The following is a 24,691-nucleotide window of genomic DNA, read 5'->3' as shown; positions in this document are numbered from 1 at the left end:
AATTTTTTATTTAGGATTTTTACACTCATGTTTAGAAGTGCAGTTGTTCTGTAGATTAGCCTATTTGTTTTAATCTCCTCAGATTTTATTAACAAAGTTATACTGAAAAACACAATGTTGTAAATTAACAATTATATATTTAACAGAAGAAGAGATACAACAGAAGACAGGATTAATGAACCTGAAAACTCTGCTATATAAAATACCCAAACTAAAGCACAGAGAGAAATGAAAATAAATGAACAAAAAGCAAAGTCCACATGAGACATAATCAAAAAGTAAACATAGGTGTAACTGGAATCTCAGACATAGAAGAGTGAATGGGTGGAATAAAACAATATTTTAAGAGATATGGACTAAGAATTTTACCCCCAAAATGAGATTATCTTTATGTTCACAAAGCTCAGCAAACCTATGGTCATGCAAATACAAGGAAAACCAACCATAGGCGCATTGTTAAAATGCTGAAAAATAAAGAAAAGAAAACATCGTAAAAGTACTCAGAGAAAAAAGGCACATTACCTTAAAAGTAATGCTAACAATACTGATAGTGAATTTTTCAGGTGAAATTCTAAGAGATAGAAGAGAGTAAAAGGGCATTATTAAAGTGGTCAAAGAGAGCCAGGCACGGGAGTGCACGCCCATAATTCAAGCACTCTGGGAGGCTGAGGCAGGACAACTGTTAAGTTCAAGCCCAGCCTGGGCAATTTAACAAGACCCTGTTCCAAAAACTAAAAAATAAAAAAGGGTTGGGGTTGTAGTTCAGTGTTGTAGTTCATAGTTCAATCCCCAGTGCGAAAAAGACATGCTCAAAGGAAACAATGCTAATTTAGGATCTTTCACTTTTGAAAGTATCCTTAAAAAATGAAGACAAAACAGACATTCTTAGGTTCAAAAATCTGAAAAACTTCCATAGGATTCTTGTTTGGCATTGTTTTCGCCATCGTAGTGAAAATGACATTCAATTATTTTTTCAATTTCCATTGAAAAGTCAAATGTCAATCCAACTGTGAATCCTTTGAAGATAATTTCTTTCTTTCTTTCTTTTGTTTCCTCACTGCTTTCTGGACTTTATCTTTGGTTTCTGTAGTTTCATTATAATATATTTAGGCATGAATTTCTTTTAATTTGTCCTATTTGACTTTCATCAGGCCTTTTGAATTATGAGCTGATATATATTTATTAATTCTAGAAGACTCTTATCCATCATTTCTTGAAATATCATCTTTGCTTCATTATCTTTCTTCCTGAGTTTCCGATTAAACAGTTTTCAACCTTCTCATGCCACCTACCTTGCCTCTTACCCAATCATGTGTATTTTCTATGTATTTTATTTCTTTTATTTCTTCATGTTGCCTTCCATTTCATCATTTTTTCATAAAATTCTCTTATTCAATTTATTCCTTGGGAGATTTTTTCTTTGAAGTTTTTCTTTATTTAATATAAGCGATTTTTTCCTCTAAATCCTACAGTGCTGCTCTTTTCTAATTTTTTGGATCTTTTTTCAGTTTCCTGTTCTCTTGGTATAGCTTTAAGCTCATCTATTTGTTACTATAAGCACTCTAAGTGTAATTGGTATGTGGCCTGTGTCTTAGTCACCAAGGACCCAATCCCTGAGAATCTTCAACTTAACACATGGAGTTTTATTTCTTTGTGTACCTCATTATGTTGAGCTGTGTGCTTTTTAAAAAAAAGTGTTTAAAAGCTTAAAACTTTTCATGCAGGCCCATTCCTCTGGAGAGAAAGGAGTTGCTTTTTCTGGGTATTCCAGGACATGGTCAATTGCCACCAAACTCAGAGCTTGAAGTTCTCTGTAGTATATAGAAAATTCCAGCATGGTCTTCTACTCTGAACTAGGGCTAATCTATTTCCAGATCACCTTCATCTTGGAGCCATAGTCCTTTTTTGGGGACTATGTGTGGACCTCTATTGTGGGGAAGGTCTTCATTTTAGCTTAAGACAATTAACTTTTGGAAAAGTTGACCACTTTCTTGATTGGATTTAAATCCTCTCATACTGAGCAGCTCTTCTCAGATATATCTGGTAAAATCACATTAGAACCAGAAAGCCAGCTCATGCATGAGCTAAAGACGAGGCATTTGGTTATATTCTAGAACTCAGTTGCCCTCCTGTCAGACTGTAAGATTGAAAACTACTTATGAAGAAAGAATTGTCTTGGAACACCCACCACATTCATATTTTATGTATTTCTTACAATGACCCAGAAAGGTAGCACATTAGTTAAATTTTCCAATTCTGTCTTATCTCTGGATTAATGGAATGGGGAGAATGAGATATCGAACATTTCTGCTATATTCCCTAACTACAGCTGAAAATGAAATAGACTACAAGTAACATTCTAGAATAAACTGAAAGTTGTTTGTACCTTGTTAATTCCTAGGTGAAAAAATTTGTGTATCTCTGTGTGGAGCTGCCACAGACATGAATATCAGACTGGACAAGAATTCCTTGATCATCGAGAAGACCTACATTTCTCTGGCCAGTCAGCGGACGATAGCCATTCACAACCGCAGTAACATTATTGCCCATTTCCAGTGGAAAATATTCGCCACCCAAGAAGAGGAGGACAGAGAAAAGTATAGGTTTGTAATAAAAATCACCTATTTGCGGCAATGAGGGGCTGTAAAACTCAGTTTGCTATGGCTTTGGTCCTAAGTTTCTAACCAACTCAATGTGACAGTTTTATAAATTGATTCCAGTGTCTGAAACCTCATTTAAAGAATCTGAGCTGAGCAATGTGGAAGAGCATGTTGCCCATTCTCAGTCTCAACCTGGTTATAATGTAGCAGTAACAGAACTAGATTTTAAAGACCAAATGTATCATTCTACACTATTCTTTCAAAACCACCCTGAGTGTATATTCCTTTTCATAAATCCCCCGAGGGCCACCCACTTTCATAGTTTCTAGAGATAATCTATTTTTGGTTGGCATCAATGTAAATTTCTTCCAGTGAAAAGATATCTCCAGAAAATAGAATGAGGAAAAAGAAGGGCTTAAATATAACAATGTTTATATTCTTGGCCTTAGTAACATTGCTCTATCCCTGCAAACCATATAATTTAATAATGATCGTTGGTGTGTTTAATGTTCTACTTGTAAAAAATAATACCTCAGCCAGTAGAGAAAATTAATAAAATGTAAAACCAAACTGTTTTAACTAATCTCATCACTGTTCAATTTTTAACCTCTTTCCTTACTAAATCCATCTTTGCCTCTTTTAAACTGTATTTTCATTTTTATCTCCTTCCCTGAGTTAATGCTTTTGCTGCTTTTGCATTGGAATTTATTTCTGCCTTTTTTATTTGCCGCTCCATTTTCATTAAAGAGTAGCCCTGGGAAACTTCAAAGCTTTGTCTAACGCCAAGTTGGTGTGGGATAAAAATAAAAGTCTTAGGGCCATGGGAGCCAGGTAGAAATCCTCCATCGCGCTGTCCCTAATTGAATCAGAATAAGCTATGACAATGGCAGGACACAGTGGTCCAGCAGCTTTTTCATTCAGACAATGAACTTTAATCACAGGATCACCACCGTGCTATCTTTGAAACATGAGAAAAGCAAAACCTTTCCTGCTTACAAACTTCATTTGCCCTCATGGTATACAAATGTCAGTGGTAGAAAACTCCAAAGGAAACTGCTCATGCCCTGATTCCTCAGTTGGCAGGTACTAACTGGCAATCAGAATGGCCCAACCTATTTAAAGATAAAGTGAGAGAGTGGGTACAAATCAAGAAGGTGAAAGAACAGTAGAAGTAATTTTTCAATATCATGAATGTCCTCTGGGGAGAGTGAGTGAACATTACATATGTAGGAGGGAAAGCTGGTTTCATCTCAACCATGTCAGTGTTTGACTGTATTTGTAGTATGTGACTGAGGCCATGGCAGTGTCCAAGAAGTATTTAAGGAAGTTCATTTCAACAGTTAAAATAAAAAGGAAGGAAGGAAGAAAAGAAGAAAGGAGAAAAGGAAAGAATGAAAAAGAAAAGAAGAAAGAAAGAAAAGAAAACCAAGTATTATCAGAGACCCTAGAGAATAAGTCAACCACATGTGAATGGCTCCCCGACCCTGCTTCACCTCCCCTGACACTCACACCCCTCTCTTTACTATCATCTTTTACTCTTTTTTTGGTATGGGGGATCGAACTCGGGTCCTTGCACTTGCGAGGCAGGTGACGGAACCACTGGGCTAAATCCCCAGCCCTCATCTTTTACTCTTATTTGGCTTTTCTCTTATATTGTCTTTCCTTTACTATCTCTCTTGCCCTTACTAGCATTTCTTCTGGCACTTTTTGTAACAAGGGGACAGGATAGTACAACATTTTCATAACCATAATTGGAAGCCTAATTTTATCATCTAGATCATGCCCTGCTCTTATACAATGAACTTGAAAAGTGGTTTTAGATACCCAAGTAAGAACATCTTCACTTTCACTGTGGATAATGTATAGCAACATAACCCATGTTTTCCAAAACCAGATTGGCTTATCTAGTTGACTGTGTTGGCTTCTTTTTCTCCTGCCTGCTCCTGAGTGCCAGATGCCTAGGGCAAAGGAGAAACAGAGGCCATCTATATCTGGTTTCTTATTGGACCAAGAGTGGGCTCTTCTCTCTCTTCTTTCTCTTGTTTGAAACATCCCCAAGTATGCCTCAACTTTCATATTGCTTGCCATGGATTCTTGTCTTTGAAGTAAATGCCATGAAATTCCCATCACTTTAAAAAACAAGGAAGCATGGGGCTGTTTGTTCCTACTGGACACTGAGCTCCTGTCTCAGTACAGCTGCCCCCTCCAGCTGGGGTGCTCTTGGGATGAATGCGGGCTTCTTCCTCTTGCTCCATGACACACAGTCTCAGCTTATGCCCCAAGCCACGCATAAGCAGTTGACAAAGTAGAATGTTCTTTGACAGCTTGCTGATGGGTAGAGGTCTGTTCTTCCCCACAGGAAGATCTTTAGCCAATGGGAAGAATGCTTTCTTGGGCTCACAGCAAGGCCCATACAGGTACCCCTGGAATGATCCTATGTATGTGTTTCTCTCGCTCACCATGGGAACAGCTTCTTCACTTTCTCCCCTTACTTCAGCAGCCTCTGTAGCTAAAATGTAGAGAGAAAAGTGGACTTTGGTCCCGAGCTTGGAACAGAGAGAACCCATATTTCCAGAGACTAAAATTTTCCTTTTCAGTACCCCAAGGACCTAAAGAGTTAACTTTAGTGTTATAACTAAACACTGAAGTTATAACTGAACTCCAGTTATAACATGGCAGAGGCCAAAAGGTTCTCGAAGGTCACTTTGAAAATACTAATAGCTTTTTTTTTTAATTAAATTCTTTCATTGGTACATTGTAGGTATACAACACAATTACATTTCTCATTGGGAATTGTACCTTTACATAATGCATCTTGGTTCTTATTTTTTTCCCATTCCTAGCCCTCCCTTCACCCCCTCCACCCTTCCCTATTTACAAAGACTTTATTTCCATTTTTTCCATTTCTCAGCATTTTTCCTTTCCCTTCTTTCCTTTCCCCTAGCCCTCCCACTTCCTTCCCCTTTGCCCTTTTTCTTCCTATTTCACATTACCTATTATACATTTAGTCCTTATTTACACTTTCAGTTTCTCACACCAGAGAAACTAGTCAGTATTTACACATGTGTGTCCTATTTATTTCACTTAAGAGTATCACCTCAATGTGCATCCACTTAGCTATAAATGTCTCTAATTTCTCATTTTTTATGGTTGAGTAGTACTCCATTTTATAAAAAAACCCACATTTTCTTTATCCAGTCTCCAGTTGATGAGCATTTGGGCTGCTTCCAAGTTTTAGCTATTACAAACTGTGTTGCTATGAACATGGGTGCACATATATCACTGTGGTATGATTCTTTTAATTCTTTGGGGGAAATCCCCAGCAGTGGAATAGCGGGGTCAAATGGGACTTCCAGTCCTGGATCTTTGAGGTATCTCCATACTGATTTCCACAGTGCTTGCACCAGTCCACACTCCCACCAGCAGTGGAGCAGGGTTCCTCTTTCCCCACAGCCCCGCCAGCATTTGATATTGGTTGATTTCATGATAGCAGCCATTCTTTCTGGAGTGAAGTGGAATCTCACTGTTATTTTCATTTGCATCTCTTGAATGACCAGTGATGTTGAACATTTTCTCATGTATTTATTTGCTATTTCTACTTCTTTGTCTGAGAAATGTCTGTTCATTTCAGATGCCCATTTTTGGATTGGGTCTTTAAATTTGGGAGGTCTGATCTTCTTAAGTTCTTTATAGATTCGAGATAGTAGACCTTTGTCTGAGGAAGAGCAGGTGAAGATTTTTTCCCACATTGTGGGTTGTCTCTTCACACTGCTGGTGGTTTCTCTTGCTGTGCATAAGCCTTTTAATAAGAAGAGATCCCACTTATTGATTGTTTGTGCTAGTTCATGGGCAACTGAGGTTTTGTTCATAAAATCTTTTCCTACACCTTTGTCTTCAAAGGTTCTACCTAACCTCTGTTCCAACTGGTTCAGAGTTTCTATTTTAATATTTAGATCTTTAATCCATTTTGATTTTAGTTTAGTGTATGGTGAGAGATACAGGTCTAGTTTTAATCTTTGGCAAGTTGAAGCCCAATTTTTCCAGCACCATTTATTAAAGAGGCTATCTTTCCTCCAGTGAGGGTGTTTGGCTCCTTTGTCAAAGATGAGATGGCTGAGTGTGTCTGGCGTTGTTTCTGCATCTTCTAATCTCTTCCACTGGTCCTCAAGTCTGTTTCTTTGCCAGTACCATGCTGTTTTTATCACATTAGCTTTGTAGTATAGTTGCAGGTTGGGGATTGTGATACCCCCTGCCATGTCTCTGTTACCTAAAATTGCTTTTGCTATTCTGGGTCTCTTCTTGTTCCAAATGAATTTTTGGATTTTTTTCTCAAGGTCCATGAAGTATGTTGCTGGGATCTCAATTGGAATTGCATTAAATCTATATAGAAGTTTTGGAAGTATGGCCATTTTCACTATAGTAATCCTTCCTACCCAGGAGCAGGGGATGTCTGTCCATTTTCTGATATCATCTTCAATCTCTCCTTTCAGAGTGCCATAGTTTTCAGAGAAGAGGTCTTTGATTTCTTTTGTTAGGATGATTCCTAGGTATTTCGGTTTTTGGGATGCTATTATGAAAGGAATTATTTGCCCTGTTTCTCTCTCAGTGAGTCTGTCATTGGTGTAGAGGAAAGCTATTGATTTTTGTGTGTTGACCTTGTAACCAGCTACTTGACTGAATTTGGTTATTAAGTCTAGAAGACTTTGGATGGAGTTCTTGGGGTCTTCTATATAGAGTATCATATCATCTGCAAATAATGACAATTTGACTTCTTCATTATCTATCTTTATTCCTTTTATTTCTTTCTCTTGTCTAATTGCCATGGCTAATGTTTCCAGAACTATATTGAACAAGAGTGGTGATAGTGGACATCCTTGTCTTGTTCCTGATTTTAGTGTGAAGGATTTCAGTTTTTGACCATTTTGTATGATACTGGCTGTTGGTTTTTCATAGATGGTTTTTATCAGATTGAGGTAGAGACCATCTATTCCAATTTTTTGTAGGGTTTTTATCATAAATGCATGTTGGATTTTGTAGAGTGCTTTTTCTGCATCTATGGATATAATCATATGGGTTTTGTCCTTGGCTCTATTGATATAGTGTATTACATTGATTGATTTTCATATATTAAACCATCCCTGCATCCCTGGGATGAATCCCACTTGATCAGGGTGTATGATCTTCTTGATGACCTTCTGCATTCTGTTTGCCGGTACCTTATTAAGGATTTTTGCATCTATGTTCATTAGTGAGATTGGCCTATAGTTCTCCTTTTCAGTTGGATCTTTCTCTGCTTTGGGGATCAAGGTGATGCTTGCTTCCAGGAATGAATTTGGGAGTATTGCTTCCCTTTCAATTTCACTGAAGAGTTTAAACAGTAGTGGCAGCAGTTCCTCTCTAAATGTCTTGTAGAATTCAGCAGTGACGCCATCAGGGCCTGGGCTTTTCTTAGTTGATAAGTTTTTAAATACATTTTCAATTTCATTGGTTGATATTGGGTTGTTCAGAATTTTTAGGTCTTCTTCGTTCAACTTTGGTAATTCATATGTATCTAGGAATCTGTCCATTTCTTCTGTGTTTTCCATCTTATTGGCGTATAGGTTCTGGAAGTAGGTATTAATGATCCTCTGGATTTCTGCTGGGTCTGTTGTAATTTCACCCTTTTCATTCCTAATTGCATGGATTTGGGCCTTTTCTTTCCTTTTTCTGACAAGGTTGGCTAAAAGTTTGTCAATTTTGTTGATTCTTTCAAAGAACCAACTCTTGGCTTCACTGATTTTTTTTGTATCGTTCTCTTAGTCTCCATTGCATTGATTTCTCCTCTGATCTTTATAATTTCCTCCCTTGTATGAGCTTTGGGGTTGTCCTGCTCTTCTTTTTTCTAGAAGCTTGAGGTTCAGCATCAGGTCGTTTAATTGGGCTCCTTCTGTTTTCCTAATATGCGTATTCACTGCTATGAATTTCCCTCATAAGACTGCTTTCATTGTGTCCCATACATTCCGATATGTTATGTTGTCATTGTCATTTAATTGAAGGAACTGTCTGATTTCTTGTTTAATTTCCTCTGTGACCCATTGGTTATTCAGAAGTGTGTTGTTCAATTTCCATGTGTTTATGAAATTTTTTGAGTTTCTTTTGCTATGGATCTCCAATTTCATCACATTATGGTCTGATAATGTACAGGGGATAACTTCAATTCCCTTACAATTACTTAAACATGTTCTCTGTGTGAGTATGTGGTCTATTTTGGAGAATGACCCATGTGCAGCTGAGAAGAATGTGTATTCTGATTTTGTGGGGTGGAAGACTCTGTAAACATCTGTGAAGTTCATTTGTTCAAGAGTTCAATTTAGTTCTAGTATTTCATTACTTATTTTTAGTCTAGTTGATCTATCTATTTGTGACAGTGGGGTGTTGAGGTCCCCCACTACAATTGTATTAGTGCATATATGACTTTTCATGTCCGTTAGTATTTGTTTTATATAGTTGGGTGCACTAGTGTTTGGTGCATAGATATTTATAATTGTCATCTCTTCCTCTTGGATTCTTCCCTTTACAAGGATGTAGTGTCCTTCTTCTTCTCTCTTAATCAGTGTTGGTTTGAAATCTACTTGAGCTGCCAAGAGGATAGCTACTCCTGCTTTTTTTGGGGTTCCTGTCACATGGAGTATTGTTTTCCACCCTTTAACTTTCAGTCTATGAGTTTCCTTTTGAATTAAGTGTGTTTCTTGTATGCAACATATTGTTAGATTTTTCTTCTTGACCCATTCTGCCAGTCTATTTCTTTTGATTGGTGAACTGAGACCATTAACATTGATGGTTATAACTGAAACGTATTGACTTGTCATTGTCATGACTTTTTCTTTTTGTTGGGTTCTCCCCCTTTACATTTAATTTCTTGTCATGCCAGATGGGTTCATTTTGCTTTGCTTCCTGGGGTTGTGATCCTCAATGTCTGTTCCTAGGATATTGTGTAAAATTCTTTGGAGTGCTGGTTTGGTATTCACAAAGTTCCTAAGGTGCTCTTTGTCATGAAAGTATCTTATTTCTCCATCCATTTTGAAAAATAGTTTTGCAGGGTACATCAATCTGGGTTGGAGGCTGTTTTCTTTTAGGGCTTGGAATATGTCACTCCAAGCTCTTCTTGCCTTGATGGTTTGTGTTGAGAAGTCTGCTGTGATTCTGATGGGCTTTCCTTTGTATGTGATTTGTTTCTTTTCTCTGACTGCTTGGAGAACTTTGTTCTTCTGTTGTGTTTCTGGAATCTTAACAATTATATGCCTATGTGTAGATTTTTTTTTTGATCAAGGCTATTTGGAGTCCTATATGCCTCACTTATCTGTATGTGAAGCTCTTTTCCCCTGCTTGGGAAGTTTTCTGCCATTATTTCTGTGAAGAGATTTTTTATGTCATCTGCACTCTCTCCTGTTTCCTCATTGAGCCCAATCAGTCTTATGTTATTCTTCTTTGGATCATCTAGCAGCTTCTGGGTTGATTTCTCATGTTCCCTTATAATTTTGAAGCAATTTTTCTTTTCCTGGTCACTAATTGCAATCTTATCTTCTCTATCTGAAATTCTGTCCTCACACTGGCTCATTCTGCTGTGTAGAGTTTCAATGGAGTTTTTCATGTCCTGGAAATCTATTTGCATCTGTTTTATGGATTCCATTTGTTTCTTATGTTGGGATTCCATCATGTTCCTGAGCTCCTCTCTAGATTTATTAATCATGTCTTGCACTAGGGGCACAATTTCTCCTGTTATCTGAGAAATTATTTCTGATTTCATTTTTTCCAGATCCCCTTTTGTTGCCAGTTCAGTGGGTCCAGGTGGTTGAGTATCAGAGTGTTCCATCTCATTTCCCTTTGGGGTTGCTGTAGGTGATCTGGAAGTCTGGTTTTGAGACTTATTTACGTGTTTTCTCATTTCGACTGGGGCGGGGGGCTGTTAGTGCCTGCACGGATTACCTCCTCTGATCTGGGAGAGGTGGGACAGGGGCTGGGAGCAGCAGTAGGGATGGTTACCCAAAAGCCCTTTCCTATGGGCTGGGAGCAGCCGGAGGGATGGTGGCCGGGAAGCCCCTTCCTCTGGACCAGGAGCAGTGGGATGGCAGCTCAGAAACCCCTCCCTCTGGGCCGGGAGCAGTGGGAGGGATGGTGGCCCGGAAGTCCCTTCCTCTGGGCCAGGAGCAGCTGGACAGAAGGTGGCCCAAAAGCCCTTTTCTCTGGGCTGGGAGCAGCGGGAGGGATGGTGACCGGGAAGCCCCTTCCTCTGGACCAGGAGCAGTGGGACTGCGGCTCAGAAGCCCCTACCTCTGGGCCGGGAGCACCGGGACTCAGTACCTTGGTCTGGTGGTCTGGTGTCCTCTGCGCCTTTGTAGTGTGGAATCAGGTGGCTGCCTGTCTGCAGCGGGGTGATTCAGGGTTTTCCCTGAGACTCAGGACCTTGGTAGGGCATGCATAGACTTGCTTGTCTGCAGCGGGCTGATTTGGCATGTTCCATGTGACTGGGGACCTCTGTAGTGAGTGGGCAGACCTGCCTGTCTGCAGCTGGGTGATTTGGCGTCTTCCGCGTGACTCAGGACCTCGGTAGGGTGTGGGCAGACTTGCCTGTCAGCAGCAGGCTGGTAGTCTAAAACTTAAGTCCTGGATGTTGAGCCTTTTGAAATCACCAAGTATAATCAGTTGCCCAATTGATAGTTTGTAGAGGTTTCAGCCCATAATCCGCTGGCTCCCAGGCAGGGCGGTATGGCAGAGAGGCAACTGTTCATGGTGGACTGAAGATGAAAATACTAATAGCTTTAACAGATGCTCTTGACTCCTGTTCTAGCCATCATGGTTTCTCGTTCACCAGCATAATGATGAATAAAGACTTGGACTTATCTTCTCCTAGTGTATGAATTTGAGCCCTCGGAAGCCCTATTCTTTTCTGGCAGTTTATTATTTCATTCCACTCTAGGAGGAACAACCTTCCTCTTCACCATTATCATTGTTTTGGTACAAACTGCAGGACACATGTCCAGATGTGGGCACATGGGACCATTCCCAGGTTCAACTCTGACAATGAAGATATCTCTTCTCTGGGAAGAAGTTATAGGCCTTAAAATTGTTTATTTGTTTGTTTTCTTTTTCTTTTTTGGTACCAGGGATCAAACTCGGGACCTTGCACTTTCGAGGCAGGCGGTGAAACCACTGAGCTAAATCCCCAGCCCCAGTTGTTTTTATTCTTTAAAAAAAAGTTGACATCAAAAGTAGGGACCTTTAAAAAATTGCCTTTTTGTTCTCTTTCTTCTTGTTTTCCTGGAAGTGACAAAGAAATTAATCTCTTCCATAATGGAGTCTGCATTCATCCTTCTCCTTTCTTTCTTACCTTGTCCCAAGGGATTTTTAAAACACGCTGCAAAAATCCTTCATACTCATTCTCATCACGTTTCCTGTATTCTGAGACTCAGCATGAGCTTTTACAGATTTCAGCTACTCTGTTTCTCCAACAAGGTCACAGCCATTATCTGAAGAGCAGGCGGCTCTGATTCTAGATTTGCTCTCTCTCAGATCTCCAGGCACCCTCAATGGAGCCCCACAAAGTGCTCAGCCTGAGTTTATTCCACAACATTCAGCTGCAGGAAATAGCACATTTCTCTAGGTAAATCAGCTTTAATTGGGCTTTGGGTCTCCTCCCTGAGTCCGAATAAATTTAATCTCAGATGGATTTGGAGGCTCCTTCCCTTCCCTGGGGTCATACAAAAATCTAAGGATTTAAGGGGTACCTGTAAAACAGGGAAGGGACCTCTAGACCTCATTTTATAGTAGCCATCCCAGAGTTGCTTATTGCGCAAGGTCACATGGTCCAGTAGAAGGTAGATGGCTCCATTTGTTCCATACCAAGTGTGGACAGGAGAGTATTTCTCCCAGATCTGAAGGCCACAGATTCTAATCTTCTCACCATTCAGCTAGCATCTCTTGTGGGTGCTGCAAGGGAGGTGAGGAAACATTACTCATTCAACCCCATGTCACCCAAAGCACAAGTCTTGGTAAAATTCAAGGCTTGACTAAAATCCACAGGCTGGCCTGTATATGATGGTGAAAGGTGATGGGTGTTGAAGCCCATCAGACCATTTGGAAAATGTGTGAAGTTTATGGTTTTACTGAAAGACAAGGACTGGACTTTTTAATGCTCTCTGATGACAGATCTCCTCATCTGAAAAGGAGACTCACTCTGAGGCAAGAACACGTTTCTCTCGGCAAGATGAGGTGGTGAAGCCACATACAAGTAGGTGGCCACCCTTGTTGGAGTGTAGCCAGCTAGAGGCTGTTGTTACACATCCCCTCCTTAGACTCTCAGCCCTGGCTCCAGTTCTTCAGCAGAGGACAAAGAGGAAGACCTTTGGCATCCCCTATCCTGCCCTCTACCATATATTGGCTGTTACTGATTCAGAGTCCTAACAGCATAGGAGAAGAGAAGCATTTGGGAATTTTTGCTTTGTGTTCTTTTGTTTTCTAGTGTGAGGGTTGAACTAATCATACTCCTCTATTCACAGAGCACTGCCATTCTTGGTCTACATAAATCAATCCATTTATTCTCTTACATCCCACACCCCATTCCCATTAATTTTTCCAAAGATACCATTCTAATTTGGAAGATAGGTGGATGAATGGATAAATGGATGGATGTCATACTTTGCATTCAGTTTCCTCCTTTCTCACCCGGATCCACATGCTCAGGTCCATTCCTGTTGCTGTGCGTGTATCTAACACACTCCTCTGGCTCAGAAGACCACTCCCTATTGCACCACCCCACACTTCACCTGTGCCTCTTCTGGTCATGGCACCATGGGCCCAGGCCAACATTTATCTTAGGCAACCATGGAAATATCTGTAGAGCTTTAGTCAAAATATGGGTTGGGGCTTAAATTTTTAAATTATTTTTATTTTCTATTTTAAAAAGAAATACATTGTGAACTAATAAAATTTAGAAAATATAAGGTAAGCAGAAAGATAAAGTAAAAATCAGTTCTAATATTACAACCCAGAGAGAACCACTGTGAATATTTTGTTATCTCTAAATTTGTTCTTTTTCACAATGTGATTTTCTTTTTCTTTTTCTTTTGATTACAAAACTGGGATTACTCTAGATACATTATTTTGAACCCTGCTTTTTCATTTTAAAAATGTTTCCAACTTTTGCAAATGCTGTTAAAGTCTTTAATGCCATTTTAACAGCTGCATATTATCCCACTGATACACATGCCTCATAGGAGGTGGTATGAAGTATTGGCTAACACTACAAAAGCCATGCTACAAAAGGCCTAGAGTTTGAATTTCAGGCTCCATTTTTCAGCTGTGTGACCTGGGACAAGGTTCTTAACCTATCAGAGTCCCCAGTTCATCCTCTATAAAATGAAAATGACGATTGTTATAGTAATTACCTCAGATAGTGGTTACAAGCATTAAATTTCCTGATGTCTGTGAAGGGTTCAGCCATTACCCAGTGACTGAATGTTTATGAATCCCATTGTTTGTTTAACCAGCCTTCAATATCTTACTTCAAGTTTTTCTACTTTATTTGGTATCATTCAGCACTTTCATAAGCAACTTTACAGAGCATCTTTATTTACATCCATGATTGTTTCTTTAAGAATTATTACTGCAAGTAGAATTTATTGTTTCAAAGGGTATAGAACTTATGAGTCTTTCAGACAGATACTAAATACCAAGGTGAAAAGAAACGACTGCCTCACTTCTGAGCTCTCTTTAATTGGCACTTTCCTGCCCAGCAGTACAGAAGGACCGCCACTGGTTACCTTGGATGGTGCTTCCTGCCTAGCAATCCGAAGGAAGCACAGGATGCTTTCTTCCTTGAAAGCAGAGCACACTGAATCCATTTCTTTGACTTCTTTATACTATGGGACCAAAGAACTCTGAATGCTGAAGTTAAAAAGAGCTGACCATACTGTGCCTGTGGTTTACATGAAGTCATTTAGAAAATGAGTTGGGGCTGGGGCAGGATTTCAGGGACCTAAGTCTCCCATTCAGCACTCATTTGCTTAGTACTTGTCTCTTACCACTGGCAATAGCAGTGCAGTGCTGGGAATGTGCTCCTATGTCCTGGGAGGTGACAAAATCCAGCCTGCAAATTCAAGTGAAAGGTGAACACAGCTCTGGAGCGCAGTTGGCGAAGGGTGCTTTTCTGATTGATAATGATGGATGGTAAGAGCTAGGAAGAGAAAAGGAGGCCTCTTTAGGTAGCTTGAGCAGTTTATAAGCTTAGCCTTTAGAAATTGCTTACCATTGACACATGGAAAATACCAGTATTGATGGAGCACCTGCTTTGTTCCAAAAACCAAACCAGGTCCTGGATCACATTTAACCTTCATCTCTTTGATAGATGAGCTCTGCTCCTATTACCCCTATTTTATAGGGGCAAGTACTGAGGCTTAAAGAAATTGGGTAACTCTTGAAGTCACAGAGCTAGTAAATAGATCATAAAATCAGCATCCAAACTTAGTCCTTGCTAGCTCCAGACTCTATTCCCTAGGTTACTAACAGAGAAGAAAGAATTAAAGCTAAGCAAGTTTAACAGGAACAAATTCATTCCTGCAACATGGAAGACAGTGTAGATACTAAATATTTTAAAGGCAGCCTGGAAAACATAGTTATCTAAAAAGAAAATATTTGTCCAGATACTTAAGGACCCAGGAGTAAACAAATGGGTATTGGGTAGGAAAGAAATGGAGGAGACTTCATGCAGGATGTGTCTAAAGTGAATAAATGGAGCCTCTGAAAAGTCTGAAGACTCAGCGCAAGATCACCTAGAGTCTGGGCAAGGAGAGGCCAGCCCTGGGTGATGGATAAGGACATTTCCAGGATGTAGGTCTGTAGGGGAGCCCCTATATACAGTTGTTTATAGCAGTACTAAAATAAAGCTTGCATTTCCTACGTTTTCTTTAGGATCTGTGAAGATTTGACTAAGGAAGAAAAGCATGAGACCGATGAGTTTCTTGAAGAGTGCATTATTGATCCTTCACTCCGAGAACATCTTTCCATTCTCTCCCGCACCTTTGAGAATCAGAGGAAGCTGGTGCAGGGAGACAGCATGCTCTTCTTGGGTAGCGTTTTCACCATTGAGCCCCTGGTGAGCACATAAGTAAAATCCAACTACACAGTAAACACAAGTATCATGCAGGGCCCGCTTCAGTGAGAGCACTCACTCTGGGGCTCACACGGTGAATTTTGAGAGAGTGAAGACTTTATCATAAGGGCCTCATCATCATTGTGAGACACTGGGTGCAGGTCAATGGAAGAGTGCTCCTAGGTCACTTTCTATGCACCAGTCACTGTGTTAAAATCTTCATATAGATTACCTAGATCATCTTGCTTGTATACAAGAACTCTGCGGATGTAATTAGAGCCCCAATCTATAGACAAGGAAATTAAGACTTAGAGAAGTTCCATAGCTTGTGTAAGGCTAAGCAGCTAATGTCAGCAGTGAGAAATTCATCCCTGATTAGCCTGATTATAGAACAGGATTTCTCAACATGGCACTATTGACATTTGAGGCTGGATACTTTGTCCTGTACATTGTAGGATGTCTGATAGTATCCCTTACTTTTAGCCACTAAATGTTAATGTGACAACCAAAATTTTCACTAAACCCAAGTCCTCTGATAGGCAAATCACCAGAGTTGAGAACTGCTCTGTCCTTAATTCCTTGTGCGTGTGTGTGTGTGTGTGTGTGTGTGTGCGCGCGCGTGCCAGGTATTAATGAGTAAAACATAGTCCTTGACAGTACATCTTATCCAGTGAGAGCTATACCAGAGTTCAAATGGGTGCTGTCTGATTGACAGACTAAACTTTTAATCTCTCTGTCATACTACATCATGACAGAAATAACTAGCAGTTTGCATATGTGTTGTGTGCTAGGCACCGTGCTGCAAGCTTTCTTGTATTACCTTGCCTTTAGCATAGTGAGGATAACATCAGTAGGAGCTGAGAAAGCCCATAGCTGGTTCAAGCTCCTGAACTGTTATTTTAGTTAGTTGGAAAAAGATAAGGACTCCAGAATACTTTAGAATACAAAGTCACTTGTGGAAAATTCAGATTTTTTCCTTGCTTCTGTACTTACAAATAGTTATTAAAAGACATAACATGGAAAAGAGTGTCCATAGCTAAATAAGTTTGAGAAACACTAGGCTCAATATTATTTGAAAGATTTCTTTGCTGTAAAACTTCAGAAAGTCTTAGATATAATATATGCACTAAATCTCCAAGAGGGAGCTCTTCCGTCGGAGACAACCTCTAGGACTAATGTTTTGTGAGACCCATGATGAGGACTACTGAGAAGACAGTAAGAATAGTATGCTAGTTCAGAGGCTAAGGTCATGATCATAGGTTAAGAAGGCTTCTTGAGAAAAGAACCTTGCACTGAGTCTTGCAAAATAGGACTTTTGGAGAACAAAATTGTGGATGTTCATGGAATGCTTCATCCAGATTTCCAAGAGCAGACCAGTTTGCTCAGAGCAACGGGTGCAGTTCGGGGGGAAAAGGCTGGAGATGTTGATGGAGGCCAAATCTATCATGTCAAACAACTCTAGGGCTCAGCCAAGCAAAGTGGTCTCCAGATTTAATGGGTTGAAGCAGCAAGAGGTTAAATCTAGATGAGGAGAGAAAGAGAAAACAGATTAAATGCAGAGACAGGGAAAGGTCCCAGAATTACTGGATCAAGCAAGCAAGTAGCTGAGCTGCACTAACCCAGAGGAGAGCGACCAGTCACGATCATCTCAAATATACCAAGGTCCACACAATCCAAGATTCTTCTCACCTAGTTAGTGGAGAGGCAGGCTATAATCACTCATCCCGCTTCTTGTTGCTTTCTGGGAGTGGATGGCACTGGAATCACAAATGCTGTGGTCAGAGTGACCAGGGTGGGAGCCCCACAGGTGAAGTTCTGACCATTTCCAAGTTAAAAAGACTAAAATTACCTCAGATTTTCTTCTCATGCTTCTTCCCCAAAGCGTCACAGTAGGTTGAAACATGGCCTTCAATAGGCTTTTGAGTGCTCGCTTCGGCAGCACATATACTAAAATTGGAACAATAGGCTTTTGAATTTCAGGTAGAAACTGAATTAGGCATTCTTATTACAGGGCTTCTTTTTCCAATTAGGGAGAAAAAACATTTTATTTAAATAGTAATCCAGAGCAATGGAAATTTTCAAATAAATGGGATTAGTTTGTTTACATTCTGTAGAAAAAAATTCCCAGAAATAGGAAGAGGGTAGAATTCACTTATAATACAAAGTCTTTATGGAATGTATAATGATTTTATCTTTTCCAAACACTGTTCAGTTTTTCTTCTCATAATAGCATTCATTATCTTGTCCTTGAGAATTTTTGCAAAATGAAAATGAAGATATGAAACTTCTAATTGTCTTCCTTTAGTTGTTCTGGTCAAAACAGCAGATTTCTGTGCAGATAGAGTAACTTATTTATTGGTGTTAAATCTGCTTTCTTCCTCTCACTTAAAGATCCTGATCATTTTATGTAAATACAGTTCTTATTTGTGAGTAATATAATCTTACCTGGTAAATTATTCTCTGTGTGGAAATTCTGTCACTTCTCTGCCTTCTCATACAATGTATTTTTTACTGTTCAGATTTAGTTTTCTGATACAGATAAGTAAGTGCGGCAGAGTCTCAAATGAGAGATTGGGAAAGGATTTATAGGCAAGAGGAGGTTCAGCTGAGTACTGGATGAAGGGAAGGACTTAATTAAGTGGAAAGGGAACAGAATGTTTCCAGTTGGGGAAATTATAAATACAAAGAAAAAAAGCAACTATTAGGTTCATGCCAGGCCAAATAACAAAGAGCAGAACATCGTTTGTTGTTGTTGATGTTGATGTTGTTGATGTTGTTGTTGTTGTTGTTGTTGTTGTTAAGGAAATTAGAGGAAACGTGGCTACCAGACCTACCTTACAGCCTGTTGTCTCCCACCGCAGTTTTCTGGAGACACTGGATCTTAGAGGTGGTAATGTGTGTTCTTTCAAAAACGGAGGTTTTGTAGCCAAATAAAATTTGGAAAAACTGGTTCAAGAGAAAGTGATTCTCCAAGTAGCAGCTTTCTCTATGCCCAAGGACCCCTGCCCCAGAGCACACACTGAAGTTGGGTTTCTGTGGATTCCAGTTTGGTCAGTGGTGTTGAGGGTGTCTGAGACTCACTATAGGGTATAGAGCAAGAACGTGATGTTCAGGGGAGGTTGGAAAGTTGGCCCTGGAACTCATGAGTGGGTTGAATTGGAGGGGGACAGACCAGGCATGAGATGAGCAGTATAGGTCAGGCTGGGTCAGGAAGAGTGAGGAAGAACAAGCATCTCTGAAGCCAAGATGAAGCTGATGCTGATCGGCAATGGTCTGAGATGGTCAAAGAGGAAGGGACATGACAGGTGTAAAGGATGTTTAAAAAAAAAAAAAGACACCAAGTGCTTTTTGATTGACTGGCTGTTGAGGGTGAGGCATCATGAGGGATCAGACATTTCCTCTGATCTAAACTGGAGTGACTGGAAGAATTACAATGCATTTGATAGAAATCAGGAATCCTGGGCTTATTCCCTAGCTTTGCCCAATGCAAATGTGACTTTCCAATAGCCCTTCAAGCTCCCTCACCTTCAGCTGCCTTAATACAAACTCAGAATATTGAGAGATCACTCATCTTTTGTGACTCATAAATTATGCTTCTTTAATTTGAGGTCATATTCTGAGCTTTTTAAAACCAAAGAGTGCTTTATCCTCATCTGTGGTCAGTATGTAGCCCAGTGTTAATAGCTGAATAAATGAATGAATGAATGAATGACCAAATGTCAGTGGATGCTAATAAGTTTGGCTCAGAACATTTTCAATTTGAGATTACTACAGATGTCCGAAATGCTTTGGAAATGCAAGACTAAAATTTGAGGGAGGGGATTCAGGACCAGAGGCAAAATTCTAAAGCCCTGAAAAGCAGATGGAAATTCTGAGTAGAGTGGAAAAGGAAAAGTGCAGAGTGTGGAAGATGGCTTCCAGGCACTTGCTTTAGAGGCCCTGCACAGAGAGGAGATGCTGAGACTTCACAGAGCGAGCCTGGGAGTGCGCACTCCCTGAGGGCTGTGAGGCTTTGCATCTCTCTCTGGCTGTTATGCCTGCTCTGCCCCACTTTCTACTGAAGGTTTCTTCGGAGTGTTGCTCATGTATCAGGTCGTGTATCCCAAATGGACACTACTTAATTTCGGACATTTGAGCCCTCATCAGCGATTAGTTTTTCATAGGATTTGATTCTTTTTAATCAGCTTCTTGCTGTAAGTCAAGTACACAGTAGAAGCAGAGAAGATTGGAAGCATGCAATGTCACCAAATGATTTGATAGTCAATCGCTAATGATAAACTACTCAAAAAAATGGATGCAGAGGTTCAGAGAACATCTTGCTTTCTAAGGGCTCTAGCCTGTGTCTATGAGGAAGGACAATGTCTTCAAATGAGGTAAACTTAAAAATAGAAGCCAAAGTACTTCAGTGCCTGAAAAGAAACTATACATCTATATAGTTTCATTCTTCAAATACACCAGCTAGAACAGAAAGTTAGTTTAACCCCTGTTGTATCCTCTGCATATTGAGTATTTCATGGGAACATTGTTCTTATTTTAGAGGCTCTTTCAATTTAAAGCAAAGAGATTCAAAATCAAGAGATCAATCCCGTTCTTAAATTGCCTGGAGATGGTGATGGGTTTGCATTTCAATCCCATTTTATTGATATTATCATGTGAGAAATAGGTTGGCTCAATGCTATAGGAACAACAGACCCAAAAGTCTAGAAATACAAATTCTTATTCTGTTCTACCACCCATTCATCACTTGGGTGCAGGTTACTTCCACTGGCTTAGCAAACTCTGCCCATCACATTCATGCTTATCATGGAATATGGCCATTCATGGGGCCAATGGATCTGTTGCTCCAATCATAAGGAGTTAGACTTAGGCATCTTGAGTACTGATGTGGCCACAGAGTTCCAGGCCTGCTTGTTTCCTTCACTTTCTTGTGATTTGAACAGAGGGAAGCTGGCAGCTGCTGTACAGACACTGAGGTGGGAGTTCATCTTTTGAGAGCCCCCAGAAGTGTTCATTGGTGAAGAACAGAAGGAGGCAAGAAATCTCAGTGACCATAGGATAGAAGGCTGGAAGGAAATTCTTTTTAGCTTTACTTGGTAATTTATTGGTATTCTAAAAGTAACCAGAATTGTTAATCATTAGCAATCATGAGCATGCGGTGTGTTACTGCTATTTACATCATTTCTCAAATGCCAATACTTTTCATATCTTAGAGTATTATTGTCATTAGCCTAAATTTTTCCATTTATTCCTTACCTAGGAAAAGCACTGAGTTTTGTAGAATACTGATCATTTGTCAAGCCACCTGCTTCCATACACATCTTTTTTCCTCTTTGGAAAGGAATTGCACAATTAAGTCTATTATGCATGTTTTGTGCCTTCCAGAAAAGCAAGTGCAATTGACTACTTTCAGAAATATAATATTGTATTGTACTAGATGGACCCTGGCTGTACAGAATTTTGACAGTCTCATTCTGTTATTTCCTCTGCTCAGATCTCTTGGGTACTCTGAAAGAGAGAGATTCAAAGACAAAAACACAGGTCTGAAAATTGAGAGGCAAAAGAATATCATGGGGCAAAAAGAGAGAATTAAGCTTTTGCCTTCCATGAGCATCTAGGAGTCCTCTGAGAAATCGTAGCACAGATGTGCTGGCCTTGTCTCTGAACTCGTGCTGCTGGCTCGGATCACACTTTGAAGATGCAACAATTTTCCCAATATTGAATACTTGATATTTTCTCAAAAAGAAAGTTCTGAAAATGTAAAGGTATTTGCCCAAATTGGCCCCTAGCTGATTGGCTAACATCAGTGAGCAGGGAAAATATTTCAGCTTCTCTTAGCAAGTGTCTCCTCCATCAAAGACAACTTCATCCAGTTTCCCTAGGAAAGCTGAAGCTTCATTTAGCTATGGATTAAATAGGGAGAGAAATTTGATAATTTCTTTATTACCTTGTAAGTAATAGTAAACCATACTTTGTTGTCATTTAAGACTGCAGGAAACATGCTGGTCTAGCATTTCAGACATTGAAAGCACAGCTCAAATTTAGTTTACTTGATTTTCCCCCGAATTGGCATAGCATATGAGCTCAGCAGAAGCAGGTTGGGTGGAAGCTTAGATAGCTACCATAGAAGAAAGACCAAGCTTTTTACTGCAAAGCCCTTCCCCGAATCGTACCACTAGCCATGGGTCATATTGCAGACATGTGGGCGCTGACTCCTTGGAAATGGACACCAGGTAAGAGAAAGGAGGACAAGGATCTGCCGAGACCAAGCTGTCCTTGACAAGTCGTAGCTTCTCAGTCGGAGCAGTTTTCCCAGCCTTCCGCCTCTGTTCATTAGGATTGTCCTTTCATGTCTTTGTGCTCAGCCACATTTCTGCAGTTATGCTGGAATAGTTACCATTGCATTGGAAGTAGTGTAGGTGAGTGAGGCCTAGAGAAGGCTTAGAAACAGCAAAGCTCCTCAGGGCTCATTAAACAAGTAACACCCTTCCTCACTGGAAAAATACAGTTCTCTTTCCCAGGGCAAAGGGAGAACATCACATGTCTGCCTCTACTCTCTAGAGTCTCACTGGAGCTTTCGCTGAATTTAGGTTGGAGGCAAAATCAAGATAGAATATGCCTTTTGGGAAACCTCCTCTGGCAGATGGCCAAATCTTAAAGCCCTCTCTTAGAAACATTTATGGTCATTATTTTGAGAATCATATCTTTACTTGATCACATTTTCTTGTCCCAACACAAACAATGGAGTAGAAAAATCTCTCTGTGTATCATGTATCAATATGATCTTTCCTCTTATATTTTTAGGCTTTCATTTATTTTCCTATTTCCCTATTAGACAACTGGTATTTGCCCCAAGTGACAGTATATAGAGGCATGGTTTCTCTTACTGATCTGGAGCTATTGTGGACCTGATTATAGCATATCAGTGGTTCTTCTTGTCATTGTCATTCATTGATAAAAATATGACTTTGAGAACATGCTTTTACTTCCCAAGAAAAACTCTATGTGGATATTTCTCCAGTACTTTAAGGGAAATGAGATAACCAAAACTTTGGTTTCTGTAGTCAAGAACATTTCCATTTGGGTGAAACATGGTGGAATTTATCACATAGTAGAGCTATTCTGGACACCATTGTTTCCCTACCCTGTTCTGACTGCTTGGATCCTGACCTTCACCCAACTAGGACAGCTTGATAAAGACCCACTAATGTTTTCTCAGGAGCTATGATATATTTGTGTCAACTGTGTTGTCCAAAAGAAGCTCTTGTGAGAGTCACCTTCCAGAGGTACCAGAACACGAGTACCCAGGGTATCCCACTGTATTCTCTAGCCAGGAATGTCAGGTCGTCCTATTTCATTTAAGCCTGAATATCAGTTGTAGTGATTCTAAATTTCTTCTGGCCTTTTTTTATGAGGTTGTGGAAAAAGAAAGGCCTGATCTATTGTTATAAGTGTAGTGAGGGTAGGGAAAGTTAGCTGGAAAATTATGATAGAATCTTCGTTCTGCCACTAACTATTCATTTGGTTTTGGTAAAAGATTTAACTTTTTGCCTCAATTTTCTCATCTTTAAAATGGAGATACTACTACTTCACAAAGGCTGTGAAGATTGAATTTGATAATGTAAATAAGCACTTACCACCATGATAAGAACATGAGCTCTCAGTAAATGCTTGCAAAATTATGATTTGAAGTCAAACACACTAGTCTCTTGGTAGAGTATGGTTGGAAAGTATAACATTGGGGTGTGAAAAATATTTGGATCACTCTTACAAATGTAGGTTGGAAATTAAAATGAAACTATTTTATCTGATAAATGTAGGAAGTGAGTCATAAACTTTGAGTCATATTGATTTCCAAATAAACCAAGTCAATTAAACAAATATGTAACTCTGTTCTTGCACTTTGGGTTTGGCAAACTTTTTGAGAAAGAATTCTTCAAGGAAGAAAAGAGGAGAGGGGAGGGAGAGAAGAAGGGAGGAAGAGAAGGAAATGAAGGAATTGGGTAAGACAGAGGGGAAAGAAAGGTGATTTTTAAAAAGAATTTCTCTTTTTATTTAAGAAGTTTTGAGGGATTTTTTTAAAGCTCCTGTGACCATTGCCAGTATAGTTTTTTTAAAAGGTAATCACTTTTAAGGGTTACTTTTTCTCATGATTGTATTTTTCATTTATCATAAGCCAATGGATGTATGTTTATAGATGGCTTTCAGAAAGTCTACTGTGGCCATCAAGTTCTTGTTCAGAAGGAAACATGAAGTTCCCAGTGAAGAGATATTTAATATTTGGACAAAAACGTAATATATAGGAACTGGCTTTAAGTCTAAACTTTCAAAGTTGATTGCTTCTAGCAGGTCATTTGATTGATACATGAAATACAATTCCTTTCCTCATTATGGGTCTGAAAGAGAAACAAAACATTAAGGCCAAGAAGGAAGATAATTACACTATAACTGAAGGCCAGTCTGACAATTATTTTTGACATCCAGGTGATAGTGACAGACAAAATCGTATGTCCTCAGGCTCTCGTGTGGAGCAGGAAAATGGCAGCCATGGGAGAGGAGTCCTGTGGGGAAGGAAAGGAGAACATGGGGATTCTGAGAGATTCTGAGAGATGAGGCAGGCTTCACAGGGCGAGGAAGAAGAGATATTGATGTGGAGCCGGTAGGGTAAATGTTGAATGTTCTGATTTTCTGAAACTTTAGAACTGAGTAATAAAAAAGAAAATTTTTCAGAGACATAAATGACATTTCAGCAGGGTTAGAGAAGTAATGTGAAATGTTCCAAAGACATATGAGTGAAAGTGGGGTCATTTTAGGCTTCTTGTCTGTTTCTAACCTTTCCTCTCTCATTTGTCAGAAAATGGTATTTTTTTTTAGTTTTTGATATAAAGAAGTTCTTTAACTTTTATTTGAATCCCAACTGAAAAGCACAAGTATCCTACATGTTCCTGACTCCTTCAAATGACCTAAC

General features: G+C 39.6%; 1 protein-coding gene across 8 annotated transcripts in view; it reads left to right on the top strand.

The window, feature by feature from the left end:
* The window catches only part of Hydin (HYDIN axonemal central pair apparatus protein), a 410,895-nt gene that overhangs the window by 105,439 nt on the left and 280,765 nt on the right, over positions 1 to 24,691 (top strand). For all 8 annotated transcript variants that reach the window (XR_015448741.1, XR_015448747.1, XM_087204682.1 and 5 more), the window contains 2 exons: positions 2,402 to 2,603; positions 15,546 to 15,729. Coding sequence is in view for 6 of the 8 variants with exons in the window: in XM_087204682.1 (XP_087060808.1) it covers positions 2,402 to 2,603; positions 15,546 to 15,729 (386 nt within the window). In the remaining 2 variants the exon portion in view is untranslated. The remainder of the gene's footprint in view (positions 1 to 2,401; positions 2,604 to 15,545; positions 15,730 to 24,691) is intronic.

The sequence above is a fragment of the Heterocephalus glaber genome, unplaced genomic scaffold, assembly GCF_053883595.1.
Source record: "Heterocephalus glaber isolate CG9 unplaced genomic scaffold, H.glaber_assembly_v1.0 deba00000071, whole genome shotgun sequence".
In the NCBI taxonomy this organism is placed as follows: domain Eukaryota; kingdom Metazoa; phylum Chordata; class Mammalia; order Rodentia; family Bathyergidae; genus Heterocephalus; species Heterocephalus glaber.
The sequence above is the reverse complement of the archived record's forward strand: the minus strand, read 5'-3'. Positions and strand labels throughout refer to the sequence as shown.